This window comes from Furipterus horrens, unplaced genomic scaffold (genome assembly GCF_987537825.1).
Source record: "Furipterus horrens unplaced genomic scaffold, mFurHor1.1.pri manual_scaffold_5, whole genome shotgun sequence".
NCBI classification, from domain to species: Eukaryota; Metazoa; Chordata; class Mammalia; order Chiroptera; family Furipteridae; genus Furipterus; species Furipterus horrens.
In genome coordinates, this window is record NW_028327175.1 from 117,757,155 (window position 1) to 117,780,704 (window position 23,550).

At 54.8% G+C, this 23,550-nt stretch overlaps 1 protein-coding gene and 1 pseudogene across 2 annotated transcripts in view; one reads left to right on the plus strand and one right to left on the minus strand.

Moving 5' to 3' along the window:
- The window catches only part of PKD1 (polycystin 1, transient receptor potential channel interacting), a 45,737-nt gene that overhangs the window by 18,064 nt on the left and 4,123 nt on the right, over positions 1-23,550 (plus strand). Inside the window, exons 9-37 of one of the 2 annotated variants that reach the window (XM_090277240.1) lie at positions 272-398; positions 711-958; positions 1,544-2,299; positions 3,104-3,235; positions 3,426-3,601; positions 3,873-4,006; positions 4,590-8,206; positions 8,420-8,569; positions 9,644-9,787; positions 9,902-10,181; positions 10,261-10,474; positions 10,554-10,752; positions 11,592-11,744; positions 12,416-12,560; positions 12,734-13,354; positions 13,518-13,674; positions 13,964-14,216; positions 14,320-14,515; positions 15,777-15,947; positions 16,032-16,175; positions 16,265-16,475; positions 16,577-16,703; positions 17,589-17,705; positions 17,799-17,848; positions 18,077-18,261; positions 18,352-18,445; positions 22,736-22,854; positions 22,937-23,139; positions 23,205-23,399. In XM_090277240.1, coding sequence (XP_090133366.1) covers positions 272-398; positions 711-958; positions 1,544-2,299; positions 3,104-3,235; positions 3,426-3,601; positions 3,873-4,006; positions 4,590-8,206; positions 8,420-8,569; positions 9,644-9,787; positions 9,902-10,181; positions 10,261-10,474; positions 10,554-10,752; positions 11,592-11,744; positions 12,416-12,560; positions 12,734-13,354; positions 13,518-13,674; positions 13,964-14,216; positions 14,320-14,515; positions 15,777-15,947; positions 16,032-16,175; positions 16,265-16,475; positions 16,577-16,703; positions 17,589-17,705; positions 17,799-17,848; positions 18,077-18,261; positions 18,352-18,445; positions 22,736-22,854; positions 22,937-23,139; positions 23,205-23,399 — 9,318 coding nt within the window. The remainder of the gene's footprint in view (positions 1-271; positions 399-710; positions 959-1,543; positions 2,300-3,103; positions 3,236-3,425; positions 3,602-3,872; positions 4,007-4,589; positions 8,207-8,419; positions 8,570-9,643; positions 9,788-9,901; positions 10,182-10,260; positions 10,475-10,553; positions 10,753-11,591; positions 11,745-12,415; positions 12,561-12,733; positions 13,355-13,517; positions 13,675-13,963; positions 14,217-14,319; positions 14,516-15,776; positions 15,948-16,031; positions 16,176-16,264; positions 16,476-16,576; positions 16,704-17,588; positions 17,706-17,798; positions 17,849-18,076; positions 18,262-18,351; positions 18,446-22,735; positions 22,855-22,936; positions 23,140-23,204; positions 23,400-23,550) is intronic. The other variant, XM_090277239.1, reaches the window with a different exon arrangement.
- LOC150009449 (synaptonemal complex central element protein 2 pseudogene) lies at positions 21,210-21,938 on the minus strand (annotated as a pseudogene).

Sequence of the window (23,550 nt, forward strand, 5' to 3'; positions counted from 1 at the left end):
AGCCTCTGTCCTGGTATCGAGGAACTCTCTGAGCTCCTGAGCCTTTTCTCTCTGTGTGGATTTAAAAAAAAATAACCAGGGTCCTGCTGCTCACAGATGGTTTTGAACTGACGTTTCTTCCCCAGTGGAACATTTGTAGAGGGCCTCATAAAGCCCCATCTAGTGGCTCCTTCCCCTCTTGGCCAGTGGGGGCTGAGGTCTAGGATCTGTGGAGCTGAGCTTACCAACCCCAAACCCCCACCCCTTCATCCCCCCTTCCCACTTCAACCAGGTGATGGCATTCCCTGGCCTGGGCATGAGCCATGAAGCCTTCCTCACCACTGTAGAGTTTGGCATCCAGGAGCTTGGCCAGGCCGCACAGATGAGGCTACAGGTGTACCGGCCCATGGAAGGAACAGGTGGGACCCTGTCCTGGTGGTGGGAGTTGGGGGTCTTGGATAGCCTCTCTGTGCTGTCATGTCTGCTTGTCCCTTGGTCGCTAGACTGACCTCCAGCTGCAAGAGACACTGACTCATGCTCAGGACCCTGAGGACAGATTGGATAGGGCTTGCCTGGGTAGGGGTTCCTCCTGAGTCAGTCAACTGGCCTGGTTTGAGAGGGGTAGGGAAGTGATGGTGGAGGCCAGGGGCACTTTCTGGCAGGGTCTCATGTAGTAGTGGGCATCCCTGACTGGCTTGTTAGGACCTGTGACGCCGTTCCTCTCCTTGCAGGGGCCCCAGAAAACAGCAGCGAGCCTGAGAATAGGTCCCTGGAGAACGGGACTGAGCCGGCTCCTGAATGCATGCCAGAGGATATCTGGTGCCCCAGATCCAACATCTGTCTGCCACTGGACACCCCCTGCTGCCCAGAGGCCTGTGCTAATGGGTCCACATTGGGGCTGGGGCTCCCAGGGGCCTCCTACACCCTGTGGAGGGAGTTCCTCTTCTCTGTGCCTGCGGGTCCCCCTGCTCAGTACTCGGTGTGTGTTACTGGCCTGAGTGCGGTCTGCTTCCCCCTCAGCCACCCAAGGTCTGGGTCTCCCCATTAAACACAGATAAAACGCATATTCTTTGCATGGTCTACTGGGTCCCCATGCCCAAGTCCCTGCCCATCTCTGGCCTTGTCAGAGCCCTCCTTCATTTACCAACATGAGAAGCTCCTGCCCCAGGACCTTTGCACCTTCTGTGCTTCCTAAGGAGGACTCTAAACCTCTCTTGGCCTGGCTGGCTCCTTTCTGTCACAAGGCTTGGCTGCAGTGTTCCTCAGAGGTCCCTCCCTGTTTGGGGAAGCCCCACCCCTGCCTGATTCTCTCCCCTGTGTATGTTCTGTTTGTCTGAGGCTGTCCTGTCTGTTCTCACCATGAGTGCCAGGGGGCCCCTGTGAAGCCTGTTGGAGTGTGAGTGACTTATGAATATTGAGACCCATGTGGAGGAGTGACTCTGGTTTACCCTGGGAGGATCTTGCCTGCTTGTTGAAGCCCCTGGCCCAGTGCTCCTCTGCAGGCCCCTGACCAGTGGTGGCCCACTGTGAGGACCTGACATATCTCTACCTCCTTCTCTTGTAGGTCACCTTCCATGGCCAGGATGGCCCTCTGCTCCCTGGTGACCTCATAGGCTTGCAGCATGATGCTGGCCCGGGTGCTCTCCTACGTTGCACCCCAGCACTTGATCACCCTGCCCCTGAGGCCCCATACCTCTCTACTACTGCCTCAGCCTGGCTGGCCTGCCTACCCGCCCAGCTGGAGGCCAGCCGGGCTGGCCAGGCCTGTGCCCTGAGGCTGCTTACTGCCACGGAGCGGCTCACCCCGCTGCTGGGCTTGAGGCCCAACCCAGGGCTGGGCCAGCCAGGACACTATGAGGTCCGGGCCTCGGTGGGCAACAGTGTGTCTAGGCACAACCTGTCTTGTAGCTTTGATGTGCTCTCCCCGGTGGCCGGCCTGCGGGTTATCCACCCCATTCCCCATGACGGTGTCCTCTATATATCCACCAATGGCTCAGCTTTGGTGCTCCAGGTAGACTCCGGTGATAATGCTACAGCCACGGTGCGCTGGCCCGGGGGCAACATCAGTGCGCCCTTTGAGGCTGCCTGTCCTGATTCAGTTGCTGCCCTGGTGCCCAGCTGTGCCCGTGAGGCCAACACCACCTTGTTCTCAGTGTTAGCACTGCCCAGGCTCAGTGAGGGCGAGCATGCAGTAGAGGTTGTGGTGGAAAACAGCGCCAGCCAGGCCAACCTCAGCCTATGGGTGAAGGCGGAAGAGCCCATCTGCGGCCTTCGAGCCATGCCCAGCCCCGAGGCCCGAGTGCTGCAGGGCGTCCTGGTGGTGAGTATGGCCAGCAGGTCGGCCCAGCCTCTCTTGAGACAAGGTGACCACACACAGAGTGGCCCCTCCCCATTGAAGAAAGAGTTTGGTTGGTTAATGGACAGGTCCTGCTAGGTGGTCATTCATTCCTAAATTACTAAAAAGTTACCACTAGAACAGTGGCTCTGAAAATGTTTTTGCTCTTCCATTTCAAGAAAGAAATTGTGGAACTCTTCGCCCACCTCTGACCTCATCAAGCCTAGTGTGTTTCCAGGGCCCTGAACACTTTTTTGAGGTGGTTCTGTTGCCACCTGGCCACCTCAGTGCCTCTCTGGGAAGGGACTGTTCTGGCCTGTACTGCCCATCCTGACAAGCCACCCATCAGCTCTGCATCTTTGCACAGGGGCCTTTGGAAGGGCTGTTTCTGACAGCCTGCTACTATGGTTATATCCCCTAGCTTACCCAGTCACACCTGTGAATAGCCAGCCATGAGGCCCATTGAGACTCACATGCCTTCCCAAATGGCATTGTGCTGTCCAACTAGGCCTGAGAAGGAGCCCTGGGAGGGGTGTACAGACTGAAAGATGACATGTGGGGGAACTGAGGTACAGAGAGGTCAAGGTGTGTCTCCCTAGTTGAGGGTGGGCCCTGGGGCCCTCTTGCCTTCCCTCTCTCCCACAGTATCTTCAAGTCCTGTCCCATTAAGCCCCACTGGGAGGTGCGTCCAGGCCATTAGACATGGGCTGAGGGCACATTTGGTTCCCTAAAGACCCTGTAGTGGGGCAGGGTGGGTCACTGTTGGCTGATGCTGTGTCCCTCCCTCAGAGGTACAGCCCCATGGTGGAGGCCGGCTCAGATGTGGTCTTCCGCTGGACCATTGATGACAAGCAGTCATTGACTTTCCACAATGTTGTCTTCAACGTCATCTACCAGAGCACTGCCATCTTCAAGCTCTCGGTGGGCAAAAGAAAGAGTGCAGGCAGGGGCAGAGGATGGGTGGATGTCCAGTGCTCGCTCTTGCCTTTTGTTTCAGCTCTGCTTTGCTCCCTGTGACCCCATGGGAGCCAGGGTTGAGTGCAGGGTGGGGTTCTGCCCACTCTGCCTTGAGGCTTGTTGGTGGCTTGAGCACTGCCAACTGTCTCCACAGCTGACAGCCACCAACCACGTGAGCAATGTCACTGTGAACTACAATGTCACTGTGGAGCGGATGCATAAGATGCAGGGCCTGCGGGTGTCTGCGGTGCCACCTGTGCTGCCCCCCAATGCCACGCTGGTGCTGGCGGCTGACGTGCTGGTGGACTCGGCCGTGGAGGTGGCCTTCCTGTGAGTGCACTGGGTCCAGCAGGTAGCAGGGGTACCAGGTTCTTTCCCAGCACCCCTTCCCCAGTCCCCACCTCATCTGTCAAGAGGTCCTGGGTACATTGGATGTGGGAGGGGCATGGAAACTGCAGCAGGGCTGGGTGGTACCCTGAACAAAGGTATAAGAAAAGAGTGACTATAGCTGGGCCAGCAGGCGCCCCCCCCCCCCATGGGAGCAGCCAACCCTTCCCACTCATCCCCCCAGTTGCTCACTGCCTGCCTGCTGCCCTGGCAGGTGGACCTTTGGGGATGGGGAGCAAGTGATCGGCCAGTTTAAACCTCCATACAACGAGTCCTTCCAGGTCCCGGACCCCATGATGGCCCAGGTGCTAGTGGAGCACAACACCACACACACCTATGCCATCCCAGGTAAGGATGGGCCTGCCACACTGTCGGCCCCCACTGGGCAAGCCCTGCCCTAGGGGCAGCCCCACCTCAAGCCAGCTTGGGTTGATGGCCCTAACCTTACTTAGGTGACGGAGGGGTGGCTACTGGTGAGGGGTGGACCAGGTCACTGAACCCTGTGATTTGAAACTGCTGATCAGAAACTGGACCTTCCTATCTCCTTCTCTGAGTCTTTATTTGGGAGAGAAGGAGGGTTATTATTTAGTTACTTTTAAAATTCCAGAAGCCTCACACACAGAATGGAAAGTAAACAACAGGGCCCCACAATTCTTGCACTGCACTGGCACTCACTGCCTGAGCGAGGTCATACTTAGAGACGCTTTGCTCCTCACCCTGCTTCTGCTGTAGCCCTGTGCTTTGCCCTGTGCTGATGCACTTCACACACACCTTGTGAGGGCTGGGGGAGTGGGGGGAGGCGGGGTGGGGGGCGGGGAATGGGACGGAGGGGCTCCTGTGCACAGCAGCCCTCATGGGGTTAGGGAGGGATTGTGCTGAACAGTCTGTGTAGTCGCCATGGTGCCATTCCCACTCCGGGCCTGTCCCCCAGGCGAGTACAACTTGACCCTGCTCGTGTCCAACGCCTTCGAGAACTTGACGCAGCTGGTGCCTGTGAGTGTGCGTGCCACTCTGCCTGCCATGGCTGTGGCTGTGGGCAGCCCTGTCCTGGTGGCTGGCCGGCCCGTTACCTTCTCTCCACACCCACTGCCCTTGACTGGGGGCATTCTTTATACGTGGGACTTTGGAGATGACTCCCCAGCCATGACACATCACCAGCCGATGGTCAACCACACATACATCTCGAGGGGCACATACCACATCTGCCTGGAGGTCAACAACACAGTGAGCAGCACAGTGGCGTGCACTGATGTCCACGTCTTTGAGGAGCTCTGTGGCCTGAGTGTGAACCTGAGCCCAGCTGTAGAGCAGGGTACACCTGTGGTGGTCAGTGCCACCCTGGAGTTGGGCGACAATGTCACATGGACTTTTGACATGGGAGATGGCACAGTGCTCACGGGCCGTGAGGCCACAGTAGAGCATGTGTACTTGCGGGCTCAGAACTACACAGTGACCGTCGGCGTGTCTAGCCCCGCTGGCCACCTAGCCCAGAGCCTGCCTGTGCAGGTTTTTGTCCTGGAGGTGTTGTGGATCGACCCTGCAGCCTGCATACCTGTGCAACCCCAGGCCCGGCTCAAGGCCTATGTCACTGGAGACCCTGTCCACTATTCCTTCGACTGGACATTTGGGGATGGCTCATCCAACACGACCGTCTGGGGAGATCCAACCGTGTTGCACAACTTCACACACAGTGGCACGTTTCCCCTGGTGCTCATCCTGTCAAGCCACGTTAACAAGGCGCATTACTTCACCAGTGTGTGTGTGGAGCCCGAGGTGGGCAATGTTACCCTGCTACCTGAGAGGCAGTTTGTGCGGCTTGGAGATGAGGTCCGGCTGGTGGCCCACACCTGGCCCCCATTTCCTTACCGCTACACCTGGGACTTTGGCACTGAGAATGTGCCCAGCATTGGGGTCTCTGAGGCCAAATTCACCTATTGGGACACAGGCTCCTACCTGGTGACAGTCACTGTGTCCAACAACATCTCGGCTGCCAACGATTCAGCACTTGTGGAGGTGCAGGAGCCCGTGGAGCTCATAGGCATCAGGGTTAATGGGTCCTATGTGCTGGAGTTGCAGCAGCCCTACCTGTTCTCCCCAATGGGCCGTGGGCACCCTGCCACCTACCTGTGGGAGCTCGGGGATGGCAGGCAGCTTGAGGGCCCTGCGGTCACCCACATCTACACCAGCACAGGCCACTTCACCATCAGGGTGGTCGGCTGGAATGCGGTGAGCCACGGTGAGGCGAAGCTGAATGTCTCAGTGCAGCGGCACGTACAGGGGCTCAGTGTGAATGCCAGCCGCACAGTGGTGCCCCTGAATGGCAGCGTGAGCTTTAGCACCTCGCTGGAGTCAGGCAGTGATGTACACTACTCTTGGGTGCTCTGTGACCGCTGCACACCCATTCCTGGGGGCCCCACTATCTCCTACACCTTCCGCTCTGTGGGCACCTTCAACATTATTGTCACGGCTGAGAATGAGGTGGGCGCTGCCCAGGATAGCATCTTTGTTTACGTCCTGCAGCGTATTGAGGGCCTGCAGGTGTCTGGTGGTGGTGGTGGCTGCTGCTTCCCCACCAACAGCACACTTCAGCTGCAGGCTGTGGTAAGGGATGGTACCAATATCTCCTATGTCTGGACTGCCCAGCGGGACAGCAACACGGCCCTGGTTGGCAGTGGCAAAACCTTCTCACTCACTGTGCTCGAGGCTGGCACCTACCATGTCCAGCTGCGGGCCACAAACATGCTGGGCAGTGCCTCGGCCAACCGCACAGTGGACTTTGTGGAACCTGTAGGGTGGCTGGCCTTGGTTGCCTCCCCAAACCCGGCCCCTGTCAACATGAGTGTCACCCTCTGTGCTGAGCTGGCTGGTGGCAGTGGTGTTGTTTACACCTGGTCCCTCGGGGAAGGGCTGAGCTGGGAGACCCCAGAGCCATCTACAACCCATACCTTTCCCGCCCCTGGCCTATACCTAGTCACAGTCATAGCCAAGAACCGGCTGGGCTTGGCTAACACCACCATTGAATTGGCTGTGCAAGTGCCTGTGAGTGGCCTCAGCATCAGGGCTGGTGAGCTAGATGGCAGCTTTGTGACGACTGGCTCTACTGTCCCCTTCTGGGGCCAGCTGACCTCAGGAACCAACGTCAGCTGGTGCTGGGCTGTTCCAGGAGGCAGCAGGCATGGCCAGCATGTCGCTGTGGTCTTCCCAGATGCTGGCACCTTCTCTGTTCAGCTCAACACCTCCAATGCAGTCAGCTGGATTATAGCCACACACAACCTCACGGTGGAGGAGCCTATTGTGGGCCTGGTACTGTGGGCCAGCAGTAAGGTGGTGGAACCTGGGCAGCTGGTCCACTTTCAGATCTTGCTAGCTGCTGGTTCAGCCGTCAGCTTCTACTTGCAGGTTGGCGGGGCCAGCCTTGAGGTACTCCCAGGGCTTCACTTTTCCCGCAGCTTCCCCTGGGTTGGGGATTATATAGTGAGCGTCCAGGCTGAGAACCACGTGAGCCGGGCACAGGCGCAGGCACGCATCCTGGTACTAGAGGCTGTGGGTGGGCTTCAGGTGCCCAACTGTTGCGAAGCAGGCATTGCCACTGGCACTGAGAGGAACTTCACAGCCCGGGTGCAGCGAGGGTCTCGTGTTGCCTATGCATGGTACTTCTCCTTGCAGAAGGTCCAGGGGGACTCGCTGGTCATCCTGTCAGGCCGCGATGTCACCTACACCCCTGTGGCTGCAGGGCTACTGGAGATCCACGTGCGTGCCTTTAATGAGCTGGGGGGTGTGAACCACACTCTTGTAGTTGAGGTCCAGGATGTCATCCAGCACGTGGCACTGCACAGTGATCGCTGCTTCACCAACCGTTCAGCCCGGTTTGAGGCTGCCACAAGCCCCAGCCCCCGTCGTGTGGCCTACCACTGGGACTTTGGGGATGGGGCTCCAGCAGAGGTCACGGAGGATCCCTGGGCTGACCACTCTTACCTGCAGCCTGGGGACTATCATGTGGAGGTGAATGCCTCTAACCTGGTGAGCTTCTTCACGGCACAGGCCACAGTCACTGTCCACGTGCTAGCCTGCAGGGAGCCCAGGGTCAATGTGGCCCTGCCCCCGCAGGTGCTGATGCGGCGCTCCCAGCGTAACTACCTGGAGGCCCACATCGATCTGCGTGATTGTGTCACCTACCAGACTGAGTACCGCTGGGAGGTGTATCGTGCCACTAGCTGCCAGCGGCCTGGGCACACAACCCGCGTGGCCCTGCCTGGCGTGGACACGAGCCGGCCCCAGCTGGTGGTGCCTCGCCTGGTGCTGCCTGTGGGCCACTACTGCTTTGTGTTCGTGGTGTCCTTTGGGGACACACCCCTGTCTCAGAGCATCCAGGCTAATGTGACAGTGGCCCCTGAGCGCCTAGTACCCATTGTCGAGGGTGGCTCATACCGCGTATGGTCAGACATGCAGGACCTAGTGCTGGATGGGAGCAAGTCCTACGACCCCAACCTGGAGGATGGTGACCAGACGCCGCTCAGCTTCCACTGGGCCTGTGTGGCCTCAACACAGGTCAGTTGCACGGAGGGGCTGGAGTAAAGGGGTATCCTTCCGGCCCCCCTCAGACCTTTGCACTAATCAGTCCAGCAGTGGGAGGGGACCCATCTGCCAGCAGAGCCAGGTGGGCTTGATCCTAGCAGGGGGAAGGGTGTCCCCAGCTGTCCTCTGGGCCAGGCTCTGCTTTGAGGCAGGTCTGGGGTCTCACCGCCCTTGTTTTGGCCACAGAGTAAGACTGGCGGGTGTATGCTGAACTTCGGCCCCCGTGGAAACAGCATAGTAACCATCCCTCGGGAGCGCCTGCAAGCTGGCGTGGAGTACACCTTCAACCTGACTGTGTGGAAGGCTGGCCGCAAGCAGGAAGCCACCAATCAGACGGTGGGTGCCACCTGCCTTTGGCCTTAGCCCAGGAAAGTGGAGCCATAGGCCTGCAGGGGGTGGGGTGCTGCCAGGAAGGGCTGAGTGCACACAGCTGCTTCCTACAGATAGCACCAAAACACCCTTTATTGAGGTTTTCTGTGATTTAGTGCTTCTTGAGCCTATGGATTCTTCTTTAAGTTACTATTGATACAAATTCCGTTGAACAAGACATCCTGTTTTAGCATTACTTCCTTCCGAACTGGATATGCTGTGCTCCAAACCTTAGAGGAGCTGTGCAGCTCTTGTGATTTGTGAGAAATAAACTGTCCCAACAGTGCAAAGGCAAACAGTGAGGCAACATCTCCCTGAGGGAGGCTGTTCTAGTTTCCTAGCAGGAAAGGCCTGTTCCCTTTCGTGGATGTGAGCTCTGCTCCCCTTCCCTGGACCAGCCAGGCACGTCAGGACCACTGTGCAGTGAGCCACTCCAGCTGCCGTTGGGTAGGGCCTACTGATGAGAGCAGTTCCAAGCTTTGCTGGTGCCTGGGATGCAGTGTCTGTCCCCACTGCCAGGCCTCTCCTGTATGGCCTGCCTGGGGAGTTGGGGCAGCTGGCCCGGAAGGAGTGTCTATGGAAGTAGGAGTTTGGAGCTGGGTCCGTCCTACCTAGGCCATCTGAGGCAGACCCCCTTCCAGCACAGGGCAACAGGAACCTCAGAAGGGGCTGTGTAGAACACAGCTGTCCTCCATGTGAGCACATAATCAAGTGCCTCCTGTGTGCCAGACCCAAGCTAGGTACTAGATAGTGCAGAAAAATAAGCCCCACCTGCTCTCTGCTCCTTTAGATGATCCCTGCCCCCAGATTGGGAGACACAAAATCATATGTCCCTTGAGAACTTGGACTTAGGGTTGAGTAGTTGGCAGGGCTTAGAGGGGAGCTTTTTCATCTGCGGCGAAAGCATTTGCGGAGGGAGAGACCCTCCTCCTGGGCCTGACCACCCCACCACCCTGGGCAGACTTGGGGTGAGCCTCAGAAGCAGAAGCAGGGACCCAATCTCAGGGCATGAACTCCCTGTAATCCCACCCCATCCCCCAGGTGCTGATCCGGAGCGGCCAGGTGCCCATAGTGTCCTTGGAATGCGTGTCTTGCAAGGCACAGGGCGTGTATGCAGTGAGCCGCAGCTCCTATGTATACTTGGAGGGCCGCTGTGACAACTGCAGTGGGGGCTCCAAGCGAGGGGTGAGCTGGGTGGGTCTGGGGTGGAGGCGGGGCTTGGGTGGGTGAGACTTGTCCAAACCCTGGAGGTGACAGCAACACCAGTCTTTCCCCTGAGTGCCCATCTGCGCCCCACAGCTCTGGGCTGCTCGAACCTTCAGCAACAAGACGCTGGTGCTGGATGAGACCACCACATCCACAGGCAGCACTGGCATGCGGCTGGTGGTCCGGCGCGGTGTGCTGCGGGATGGGGAGGGCTACACATTCACACTCACAGTGCTGAGCCGCTCTGGCGAGGAGGAGGGCTGTGCCTCCATCCACCTCTCCGCCAACCGCCCTCCGCTGGGGGGCTCCTGCCACCTCTTTCCATTGGATGCTGTGCACGCCCTCACCACCAAGGTGCACTTCGAGTGCGCAGGTGAGTGGCCAGGCTGGGGAGGCAGGAGGCCACGGTGATGCTCATGGGGGGACTGAGGTGACTCCGTTGTGGCCCACAGGCTGGCGGGACGTGGAGGATGCAGGAGCCCCGTTGGTGTATGCCCTGCTGCTGCAGCGCTGTCGCCAGGGCCACTGTGAGGAGTTTTGTGTCTACAAGGGCAGTCTCTCCACCTATGGGGCTGTGCTGCCACCTGGCTTCGCACCCCACTTTGAGGTGGGCCTGGCCGTGGTGGTGCAGGACCAGTTGGGCGCTGCTGTGGTTGCCCTCAACAGGTGAGCAGGGCCCCTGGTAATAGGGCCTGGAGGGTAGGAGCTGGGCTGCTGCCTGTTTACCCATGGCCTCTCTGTGCAGGTCTCTAGCCATCACCCTGCCAGAGCCCCCGGGTGATTCCCTGGGTGGCCCCCCAGACCTTACCCCGTGGCTGCACAGCCTCACGGAGAGTATGCTGCCCAGGCTGCTGAGACAGGCTGACCCACAGCATGTCATTGAGTACTCACTGGCCCTCATCACTGTGCTCAACGAGGTCAGTTCCTGGGGGACTCTGCCCTCGGTGGGTGGGCACTGACCCAGAGCAGTACTTTTACTGTATCCTCGAATTCTTGCAAAGGGCTTGTCCCCTGGCTCCTGACAGAAAAAAATCCCTTGAAATGACTTATGGTTTTGTTCCTAGCTGAGTAGCTCAGTTGCTTAGAGCATCATCCCAAGGTTGCAGGTTTGATTCCTTGCTCAGGGCACATACTGGAAGCAACCAATGAGCGCATAAATAAGTGGAACAACAGATCAATGTCCCCCCCCCCCCCCCCCGTTCTCTCCCCTTCTTCCTTTCTGTCTAAAATCAATTTTTTTTTAAAAGGAACCAATAAATGCATAAATAAGTGAGACAACAAATTGATGTTTCTCTATCCCTCTCTCTCTTTCAAATCAATAAATAAAAAAGAGAAAGAAAGGAATGGCCCTGGCTGGGTGGCTCAGCTGGTTGCAGTGTCATCCCGTACACCAGAGTGGTTATGGTTTTGATCCCCTGTGCAGGTTCAATCCCCAGTCAGCACATATGGGAGGCAACCGACTGATGTTTCTCTCTCACATTGCTGTTTCTCTCTCGACTTAAGTCAATAAGGCAAGGATTCAAAAAGGAAAAAGAAATGACTTCTGCTCTCAGCAGACTCCTCCATGGTCCCTCACCAGTGCCAGGCTTTCCCTACTTTGCCTCCCCCTGTGCCCTAGACTTTCACGAGGGCCTGGGAAAGCCCCCTTTTACCCCTGAAGAAACAGGGTTTGAGTCATTGCCCACATTATGCAGCACCTGAGACGGTCTGCATTGTGCCCTCTGTGTTGCTGGTGGGGCTGCCTGTTGCCCACTGATGGCTACCTTGTGCCCACCATCCACAGTATGAGCAGAGCCTAGCCATGATGGCAGAGCTGGACTCCAGGTGGCAGCTGCAAGCCCAGATACGTAAGAACATCACAGAGACCCTGATCTCCCTGAGAGTCAACACTGTGGATGACATCCAACAGATCACAGCAGTGCTGGCCCAGTGCATGGTAGGATGGGACCCTGGCTCTTAAGCAGCCCTGGGCCTTTCTACCCTGAGTCTGGCCTGCTATATGCCCTTCCTGGGGAAGCCCAGCCTGAGCCACAGGTGCCCCAGAACAACCCTGCAGGGTGGCCCAGGGCATAAGGAACAGCCCAGGTATGGGGAGGGATAACATGAAGAGGCCACCCTGTACCCTTCACCTTCAGCCTATGGTCACACCTGACCTGTCTAACCCCAAGAGGCTGCCCACCCAGGAACCGGAAATGCTGGCCACAGTATTGATGAGGTTGGGGGATGCTCTACCCAGGGTGGCAGGGGATTGCTACAAAAGCCTCAGCGGAAGAGAAAGGAGCAAAGAGCCTTATGGGCAGGGGTTTCCTTGTCTGCCATGTGGCATCTGTGGCTATGTGTGTGCCTGGGGTTGGCCAATAGGTCCATGTTACCTTGGACTTCGCTTGTAGGTAGGAAGAAGCCCCAGAAAGGTTCCAGCAAGGAGGCACATGGGGGAAGCCATGTTTGGGGTGGTTTAGAGGGACTCAATGGGGGCAGGGAGGCCATGGTCATAGAGGCCACCCCAGAATCACAGTGAATGTGATAGAGCTTAACTGGGCCGAGGGCAGAACAGGGAGCTACCAGGCTGGAGTGAGGCTGGACACAGTGCCAGGATACCTCCTGCAGGTGTCCAGCAGGGAGCCTGTGTGCCGCTCATGCCTGAAGAAGACACTGCACAAGCTGGAGGCCATGATGCGCGTCCTGCAGGCTGAGACCATGGCGGGCACTGGGACACCCACTGCCATTGCTGACAGCATCCTCAACATTACAGGTGTGGGCTGGGCCCTGGGGGCACCTGGTGCTCCCTGCTTTCATCTCTTCACCCCCCACCTCTTCTCCATTTCTCTTCCCCAACCCCTTGTCTCTTTTCTTCCCCCATTTCTCCCCTACTGGCCTCTCCCCCAACCCTCCCACCTCTCCTCTCATGTCTCCCCCTGTCCACAGGTGACCTCATCCACCAAGCCAGCTTAGATGTGCAGGACCTGCAGCCCTCAGAGCTGGGGGCTGAGCCGCCTTCACTGATGGTGGCATCCAGGGCCTATCACCTGTCATCGGCCCTCATGTACATCCTCATGCGCTCCCGTGTGCTCAACGAAGAACCCCTGACCTTGGCGGGCGAGGAGATTGTGGCGCAAGGCAAGCGCTCAGACCCACTGAGCCTGCTGTGCCAGGGCAATGCCTCAGGCCCTGGCTGCCACTTCTCCATCCCTGCCGCCTTCAGTGGGGCCCTGTCTAACCTCAGCGACGTGGTGCAGCTCATTCTTCTTATTGACTCCAACCCCTTTCCCTTTGGCTACATAAGCAACTACACTGTCTCTACCAAGGTGGCATCCATGGCCTTCCAGACGCAGGCTGGTGCTCAGATCCCCATTGGGCGGCTGGCCTCGGAGCGCGCCATCACTGTGAAGGTGCCCAACAGCTCCGACCAGGCTACTCGAGGCCACCACATCCCTGCTGGTTCCGCCATCATCCCACCCAGGGCCTCAGTCAGCTCAGTAGTCACTCCCGACCACAGCAAACCTGAGGCTGGGCTGCACCTACAGCTCACCTACACAGTGCTAAACGGTGGGTGCCATGGGCTGGGGCACTGTGCTGTGGGTGAACCAGGGAGGAGCAGGTGCCGTTTTCCAGCATGGAGGTTCCTCTGGCCCCTGCAGCACGGGGGGTTTGAGGGCACTCAGGTGCCCCCAGATGGGCAGTCAACTGACCCTGCACATGCCGTCCGCAGAGCACTACCTGTCAGAGGAGCCTGAGCCCTATCTGGCTGTCTACCTGCACTCAGCACCCTGGCCCAATGAGCACAACTGCTCAGCCAGCAGAAAGATCAGCCTGGAGACGCTGGCGGGCAAGGACCACAAGCCCTACACCTTTTTCATCGCCCCTGGGTAAGGACTTGGGAATGGCCTGTGTGCTGGGTTGCTGGGTCTGACACACCAGGCCACGACTTGTTGACATGGGTGGGGCTGGTCTCTGAGGGCAAGCTGGACGGGATCAAATCTGTCTGTGCCAAGGTCACGTGGGCTCCCTCAGGGAGCAGGTGTGCAGCAGAGTGATGGGGGCGTGGCCAGGCATGGCCATGCATGGTGAGCAGGGCTGTAGCTGAGAATACTGCCCTGACTTGGGACCAGGGGCTGGGCAGGGTGTGGCTATGACGCTCCCCTCTGCTTCTCCCAGGACCAGAGACCTGGGCGGAAGTTACTACCTGAACTTGACCAGCCACTTCCACTGGTCTGCTGTGGAAGTGTCTGTGGGCCTGTACACGTCCCTGTGCCAGTACTTCAGTGAGAAGGAGATGATGTGGCGGACAGAGGGGCTTGTGCCCTTGGAGGAGACCTCACCCAGCCAGGCTGTCTGCCTCACCCGCCACCTTACTGCCTTTGGAGCCAGCCTCTTTGTGCCCCTCACCCATGTCCACTTCATCTTCCCTGTGAGTGGCATCATGTTCCTGAGAGGTGTGGAGGCCCCAGCTCCATCCTGAGACAGTGAGGCGAGGGCCATTCTTCCTGGGCCTGATGGGTCTGTCTCCCCAGGAGCCGGCCTTGGACATGAACTACATCGTCCTGCTGACGTGTGCCATGTGCCTGGTGACTTATGTGGTAATGACTGTGATCCTGCGTAAGCTGGACCAGCTGGACATTAGCCGGGTCCGTGTCATCCCTTTCTGCGGGAAGGGGGGCCGCTTCAAGTACGAGATCCTGGTCAAGACTGGCTGGGGCCGAGGTTCAGGTGAGGGGAGGGCTCCCCTTTGCCAGGCTCCCCGCTGCTCTCCTTTGGTCTTGTCTGGCCACCTTCCCTAACAGTGATCATCAAAATAGATGACATAAAGCAAGGGCTCACTTTACCAAGTGCTATGTGAAGTAGTAGCTTGTTAATCCCGTGGACAGATTGTCATTCTTCCTGAGAAGAATGACAGCAGTTGAAGCAGGTGCTATCAGCCTGGATGATCTCACTTGACGCAGTCATGCAGGACCTACTGGTGTGTGCAGGCTGCATGCAAGCAAGCATAATGATCAATGGGGGAAATGATTATTAAATGATGATAAATCATTGTGAAAGCAATAAAGGGTATTTCTAAGATGTCAAAAACCATTGGTTATAAACGTGTAGTTAGTACACTGTGACTTGAAACAGAACAGCATACTTAAAACATTAGACATACTGGGAATTAAAGTTTTATTTCTTTGTGGAAAACTTTGCAAGAATAGTTTGAACAGTATTCTCTCAGGTAACTCATGATATAGTGAACAGCTTTTCTGTGCCTTGGCAAACTGCCATATTCCCACATTTCTTATTTATACTCTCCATATCGTGAAATACCTTGGAGGGTTCTTTTAATAAAGTTTTTGCTGGCATCAGTTGCTCTGTGACATCTTTATCCATTTTGTCACAACCACTGCCCTTATTTATGCTGGTAAGTTTATCACTATGGCCTTTCGAGAGTCTCTTTGGCTGCTTCTCCAGTGGTTTATTTACCTTTCGTTCAGATTTCATGTCCAGCAATACCGTTTTTCATTTCTTTGCTGTGCTTTCATCTTTGCTGGCCAGTCCCTTCTTTTTATGACCTTTTCTTGTAAAGCGCCATGTGGGTTTATCTTTGGAAGACAAGGAGGCAGCACCACTACCCACTTGGTGGTCTGTGGGAACTGAAAGATGCAGTGACCTGTCATTAGCAGGCTTTGGAAGCAGTGACGTGACTGGTCACTGATCGGGCTGTGCATCCCTATTTGTATAGCGGACTGAAGAGCTAGCACCCAGGTTTATATTTTACACAGTTAACAGTTAACATGTAATCATAACTGACATATGAATCATATTGTTGGGGGCTGTGTTTAACAAATTTAGGTAACTGAGATTGGTGCTTATAAGAGGTGAGCAGTGATGACTGCCTGTGCTTGAATGAAGGAAGACAGAGGAGAAAAGTTGCTGGGGTCACATGTCTGGTGGGCAGCAAACCCGGAGTCCTGCTTCCTCTCCTGTCGTCTTCCAGGCACCACAGCACACGTGGGCATCATGCTGTATGGGATGGACAGCCGGAGTGGCCACCGGCACCTGGATGGGGACAGAGTCTTCCACCGTAACAGTCTGGACATCTTTCAGATTGCCACACCGCACAGCCTGGGCAGTGTGTGGAAGATCCGAGTGTGGCATGACAACAAAGGTCTGAGTGGTCATCTGCTGCTGCCTCTCTGTCCCACCCACCTAGAGCACTGCACTCCTGACTCAGCTCCTTCCCCCTCTGCAGGCCTCAGCCCCGCCTGGTTCCTGCAGCACGTCATTGTCAGGGACCTGCAGACCGCTCGCAGCACTTTCTTCTTGGTCAATGACTGGCTGTCAGTGGAGACTGAGGCTAATGGGGGCCTGGTGGAGAAGGAGGTGCTGGCAGCAAGTAAGGCCCCGCCCCCTTTCACCCCCGCAGGCTGGAGAAGGTACCAGCGCTTCTGGCCTCCTGAAGCCCCTCCTGTGCCCTTTCTTTAGGTGATGCGGCTCTTCGGCAGTTCCAGCGCCTCCTGGTGGCTGAGCTCCAGCGTGGCTTTTTTGACAAGCACATCTGGCTCTCCATATGGGACCGGCCTCCCCGAAGCCGCTTCACTCGAGTCCAGCGGGCCACCTGCTGTGTTCTCCTCATCTGCCTCTTCCTTGGTGCCAATGCCGTGTGGTATGGGGTTGTGGGAGATACTGCCTACAGGTGGGTGCCTGTTGGGGTTCAGATGTGCTCCCTCTGTCCAATCCCTTTTGTTTCCCCCCAACCCCAGCCTGACCCAGTTAGGTCTTTCTTCTACCACATAGCTCAGGGCCTGTGTCCGGCATGATCCCGCTGAGTGTTGACACGATCGCCGTTGGCTTGGTGTCCAGTGTGGTTGTCTACCCCATCTACCTGGTTATCCTGTTCCTCTTCCGGATGTCCCGGAGCAAGGTGGGCTGGTCACCTCGGAGGTCTGGAGGGTAGAGCCTCATTGCTGTGCTGTCCAGCTTGTCAAGTGTGGCAGCTAAAGAGGGAAAATCAGCAAGGCCTTTAACTAGAGAAAGAGAAATACAGATTGTTGAAATCACAAATGAACGAGGAGGGGCTGCCACTATCAACAGCACAGAAATTAACAGAACTGGTCAGGGAGTTTCATGAACTACTATAGGTCAGCCCATTGGGTAACTTAGAAGAAACGAACAAGTCCTTAGAAAAACAAACTACCAAAACCGACTCAAGGAGAAATACAAAATCTGAGCAGACCTGTAGCAAGTAAAGAGGTTGCATTAGTAATTTAAAACCGCCCATCAATAAAAGCCCAGGTGGAGGCCTCCCTGGTGATTATACCCAGACTCAAAACACATGCAGGAGGAGGAAGCACTTCTTAACCCATCCCATCAGGCCAGCACTGCCCTGATGCCACAGCTAGACAAGGACATCACAAAACGAGGGAACCATAAGAATACATGGGCAGAAATCCTCAACAAAATAGCAAATCAAATCCAGTAACTCCTAAGACAGTATCATACATATGACCAAGAGGGAGGTGCCCCAGGAATCCAGTACAGTGATATTAGCCATATGAAGCTGTTTATATTTAAATTAATGAAGATTAAGTAAAATCAATACCTCAGTTCCTCAGTTGCATCAGCCACAGCTGAAGTGCTCCATAGCAGTGGCTACCGTGACAGACAGTGCAGGTATAGAATGTTTACATCATTCTAGATCATTCTCTAGGGAAACATGAGTCTAGACTCTGCCTACTCAGAAGGTTGTATGCCTCCATGGAAAAGGGGCCAGAGCTGCCTCCTGCTGACTACTTGCCTCTCCCTGCAGGTGGCTGGGCCCCCAAAGCCCACCCCCACCAGGCAGCAGGTCCTGGACATGGAGAGCTACCTGGACTCTTCCGTGCTGGACAGCTCCTTCCTCACCTTGCCTGGGCTCCGATCGGAGGTAAGGACTCTGGAGGGGCCCTGCCTGTGCTGGATGGGTCCCACTGCCTCTGGACAGCCCAGAGTCTGAGGCACTGTCTGTACTTCTCAACAGGCCTTTGCTGGACAAATGAAAAGTGACTTATTTCTGGATGATTCCAAAAGGTGGGGCTCCCTAGGGAAAATGTGAGTCTTGGTGTAGGTCAGGTGCATGTGTGCCATGTTATGGGTATCGGCTGCTGTGTCACATGTCCTTGTCCAGTATTTCTTAGCCCTGTGTGTTGTCACACACTGTCCCAGGGGTATTTGCTCAGAAGCCCCATGTATCTGTGTGTGACTAGATATGCAGATGGGTTCCCTTGGGCTCCCCTTGCTGACCTGTGTCATTTATAGCCTGGTGTGCTGGCCTTACAGTGAAGGCACACTCAGTTGGCCGGACTTGCTAAGTGACCCATCCATCATGGGCAGCACCCTGCAGCGGCTGGCACAGGGTCAGATGGGCCACATTCTGGGCCCGGAGGAGGACGGTCTCTCCCTTGTCAGCCCCTCTTCACCTGCCAAATACTTTTCTGCTTCAGGTGAGCAGGGCTGGGGAGGTATCTGAGAGGGTTCTAAAGCTCAGGGTGGGAGGAGCCCACACCCCCATTGACACATTCTGCTTTCTCTAGATGAAGACCTGATCCGGCAGATCCTGGCTGAAGGGGTCAGCAGCCTGGCTCCCACCCAGGACACTCAAGTAGAAACAGACCTGCCCACTGGCCTGTGAGTGCCCAGCTCACGGGGGAATGGAGGCATGTGGGGGGGCCCAGGCCAAGAAGCCCTACTTCCTACATGGGACTGGCCTCATGTCGTCAAGATCTGTGTCCCAGTGTGGAGCTGGGGGTGATGTTGTTTGTCCTCTGAGCCCCTCATATGTTGAAAGGACTTCATGGGGTTGGCCATGGCCCAGCAAACGCTCCCTGAGTGAAGGATATTTGAGGAACAGAAAGGGTGGCTGTGATGAGGAATCATTGGTCATCTTTAAATATCCCATTTTTTTCTTTTGAGACTATTTTGATTTTATGTTGTTTTAAAAACATTTCTCATTAGTAACAAGATTCATTAGGAATTACCTTCTTTCATCATGTATATTTATTTTAATAGCCATATTTCCATTACTTTTAACTCTTCTAGTAAGTAGCCAAAAATTACTGAGATGCACAAACTGTCTTAGAACACAGAGAAAAAGGAAAACTTTCTCCAATGATTTTATGAAGACAGCTAACCATGACATGATGGCATTTTTATGAAGAAATTGGCAATTGATTAAAAGCTATAGCATAGTGAGATCCTGGGGTAATAATTATAAGCTGACCATCCCAATATCTCCAGCTATACCCTTCCTGATCTGGTTCAGACATTGTCTGCCCAACAGCTTCTCGTGGGTATTTAGTGCAATGTAGACTTAACAGCCTACACAGAGCACGTGATCTCCCCATGAGACATTTCAATCCCCCAAACAGAAATCCTGGATTCGTTCTTTTTTTTTTTTTTTTTTTGGTATAGCAACATTTACTGAGTTTCTACTTGCTGCCAAGCCAAGCCCCAGGACACCAAGTTAGTCGCCATCTGGCCACACCCAGCAGCCCTGGACTGTTCTTTTGTTTTTATTTTTATTTTTTAAGTATATTTTATTGATTATGTTGTTACAGTGGTCCCAATTTTTTTTCCCTTGGCTCCCTTCTGCCCAGTATCCCCCTTCCCTCCAGCAATCCCACCCCCCTTAGTTCATGTCCATGGGTTGTGTATATAAGTTCTTTAGTTTCACCCTTTCCTATATTATTCTTAACTTCCCCCTGTCTATTTTGTACCAACCAATTATGCTTCTTAATCCCTGCACCATTTCCCCATTTCTCACCCTTCCCTATCCCAGCTGATAACCCTCCAAATGATCCCCATACCTATGATTCTGTTCCTATTCTGGTTTGCTTAGTTGGATTTTGTTTTTATTTTTTAGATCTAGTTATTGATAGTTGTGAGTTTGTTGTCATTTTGTATTCGTTCTTGACTCTTCTTTCTGCATACTTCCTCACACAAGCCTTCTCCTCATCTGTCCTTGCACCTTCCATTCAAGTGTCATCTTCTGCCTGGACCATTCTAGGGTCACCTTAGCAGAGTCCTGCTCCTCCATCTGCACCAAAGAGAGCCTGTTCCCTGAGGCAGCCCCTGTTATGGCTCTCCTGGGACACGGGTTAGCTATTGCTGCATAATGGCCTGCCAACAAATTCAGGACTTAAAACAACTTAGATTGCAGGCATCTTGGTGTGGGCTGTTGGTGGGAAGTCTCAGCTTTTCCTTGTCTGGACCTCACCACTGAGCTGCTCAAGTGTCCTTGCAGTGTGGCTCCAGTGTCCCCAGAGTGGGGCATCCAAGAGAGCAAGGCAGAAGCCAGTTTCCTTGATGGTCCAGCCCCGTTAGTCACACACCATCACTCCACATTATCCTCTTGGTTTCTCCATGATAGGAAACTATGCAGAGGTGTGATGCCAGGAGGGAAACAAAAATGGGGCATGTTGGAGACGACCAACCAGGACTGGGGGCACTCCCTACACGTTTCACCAGCCCATACCCATATTGGCATCACACTCCCCAAGTCCTCTCCTGCCACCTTCCTTCTGTCACCACTTCCCTTCAGCTACAGCATCCCTTGCTTTTTTGCCTCCATCTTTTGTATCTGCTGCTCCCTTTGCCTAGGCTGCTCCTCCCTGAGACAAGAGCCCCCTGGTCTACTTTCTTCAGGTCTCCACTCAAAGCTACCTAATCAGAACCTTTCTTCTTGCTTTATGCATGTGTAGTAAGTACACACACATGCATGCACATAGAGGCCAGCCTCTATCTCCTCCCCTGCTTCCTGTGCATTAAGCAATGTTCATGCTTATTGTGTGTTTCCTACACTAGTATGTGCGTATTGTAAGTTCTTTTTACTCAGTGCCTAGAGCAGTGCCTGGCATTTGGTAAGGGATCAACAAACATACTTGTTGAACGACTAAAGGAGTCAATGACTGCTATCCAATAACAGAGATCGTCTTTGCTGTCATGCATCTTAGAGTCAAATGTAAAGTTCTATGTATAGTCTATGCTGTATCCACTATATGATTCGATACATGTTTATACCCACATGTAAAATATAAACATATGCACATATAGAGAAGGGAGTAGAAATCACTATTAACACTGTTGTTTCTTGCATGATGGAAATGCTGGTATTAAGTATCTGCTCTGTTTTTCTTTCTTTTTTGAATTTCAAATGTTTAATTAACTGTGTAGGGCTAGGGTGGGGTAGATTTGCCATATGTTGGGGACACCAAAGCCCATGGTGGTGGCTGATTTCACTGCCCTTGGGTCTGACACAAGTTTTTGTGTGGGGTTGGGGGTGGGTGGTGGCTGGCCAAGATTCATTACAGAACTGTGAAAACCAATTTTCTCAGTGTGGCTGGAATGATGGCCTCTGAGCCTTCTCTTGGTGTCTGTCACTAAGTGGCAACTCTCAGAAGCTGTCAATATTCACTATCTTCATGGGTTGTTCTTTTTCCAAAGTAGTAGCCTCTGGCTGGACACACAGGTCTTTGCATATGGTCTCCACAATGTGGCACATTTGTTTGAGCTGTTTCCAAATGGCTGATCTTTGCCATTTTCTGGGTGAATTGTTGGAGCTTTCCCTGCATGATCATGTTGTGGTGATTATGAAGCTGATACAGCCTCTCCTCCAGCTTCTCTGTCAGGTCTGAACCTTGATCTTGAGGCTGTCTCTGAATTGGTCATGAGTGCATGGTCTTTCTGCCTGCTCTCAATGTTTTTGATCAGCTCCTGGGCCATCTTCTTCAGGACTTTTTTTTTTTTTTTTTAAAGATTTTTATTTTTAGAGAGCAGGGAAGGGAGTAAGAGAGGGAGAGAAACATTGATGTGGGAAACATCGACCAGTTGCCTCTCGCAAGCCCCCAACTTGGGTACCTGACCTGCAACTTGGGAATCAAACCAGCAACCTTTTGGTTCACAGGCCAGTGCTCACCAGCCAGGGCTCTTCTTCAGGATCTTGATGCTCAAGCCCAGAGTGGAAAAGTAGAGTCCTGACTTCCCTTCCAGCATCATCAGCTGGCGACTGGCACTGGAGATGGCTATAGAGGGGCTAGAAACCTGACTTCTCCTTGTCCTGCTGCTGCCCCTTGCTTTCCTCCAACGGCTGTGGCTCCTGGTCCTTGCATTTTTTGTGAGGCATGTGCACTCCTGTCGCTCCACCTTGTCTTTTCCGTTCTCTATTTATTATTATCCTTTCTACAAACATTCTTTTATAATCAGAAAACTCAATTTCAAGAAAAATACGTTTTTCATTGCTCTTCTCTCTGTGAGCTCCCACCTCCCAAGTGTGTCTTCTCCTATGTGTGTCTTCTGAGTAAGTGCCTGTTCAGCTCCTGCTCCCCTTTCTCCCTCCACCTCATCTTTTTTTCTCCCCATTTCCTCTTACTCTCTCCCTCTAAGGTACCAGCTCTGGAGCTGGGCAGGGCAGGTGGTACTGTGAGAGACATGTAGCATCTGGCTCCTATGGCGCACCATGTACCGTAGAGATTTGAAAGACATACACACATGTCCTTGTCCAAAAGTTAGTCTTATGTCACAAAGGTACATCAGCACAGGGCTCCTTTGTGTATTGTGTGCAGTGGGGAGTCTGAGGCAGAAGGCCTGAAGGCATGGGGAGTGCTCACTGGAAGCTAGTCATAGTTTGCTGGTGTGAAGAGCAGGCAGTGGGACGCCACTACAGTCATGCTGTAAAGGCGGTGGCTGCTGGAGGAGTGGCAGGACAGGAGGAAGGTGAAACAGGTCACAGAGAAGTATGGGACAAGGTTGATGGGGTAGGCAGGAAATGAGGGGGAGAGAGAAACAGGCTGACACAACTTCCTGGCCTGGCGGGGAGAAGGCAAGGCCCCAAGAGGCCCAAGGAACTGCCCCACAGGTGAGGTGGACAGTGTGTGGGGCTGACAGGTGAGTGCTGACTGCACCCCTCTTCTTGTGCTTTAGGTCTAGCGCTCCTGGGGAAAGGACTGAGATGCTGATGCTGCAAAGGCTAGGGGAGAGAGGGCTCCCCAGCCTGGGCCTGAGCTGGGAGCAGCCCCAGTCAGTAAAGCTTTCCAGGCCAGGTGTGTTCATTTGTCCCCCAGGATGCCCCTTCCTGCCCCTCCCTCTGGGCCTCCAGTCACCTGTCTGTCTCTGCCTCTTCAGGGCTGGTGGAGGGCCTGCGGAAGCGACTGCTGCCAGCCTGGTGTGCATCCCTGGCCCATGGGCTCAGTCTGTTACTGGTGGCTGTGGCCATGGGGGTCTCAGGGTGGGTTGGTGCCAGCTTCCCCCCTGGTGTGAGTGTCATGTGGCTCCTCTCAAGCAGCTCCAGCTTCCTGGCCTCATTCCTTGGCTGGGAGCCTCTCAAGGTGAGTGGGATGCAGGGGGGGCCAGGTTGCCAGGTTGGACCCCTCTGATGCCAACCCCGGCCTAGGTCCTTCTGGAAGCCCTATACTTCTCACTGGTGGCCAAGCGGCTGCACCCTGATGAGGATGACACCCTGGTGGAGAGCCCAGCTGTGACACCTGTGAGTGAGCGTGTGCCCCGTGTGAGGCCCCCCCATGGCTTTGCCCTCTTTCTGGCAAAGGAGGAAGCCCGAAAAGTCAAGAGGCTGCACAGGATGCTGAGGGTGAGTCAGACTGCTGCGGCCCATGCCACCTCCCCTCTTTACCTCTTGGCCAGTGCAACCTCTTCCTAGAGGTCATGCCCTTCTCAAAAACCTCACTTGCACCCTTTCCCCTTCAAAGAAGGCCCTAGGGCTCTGCAGCCCTGGTCTGGCT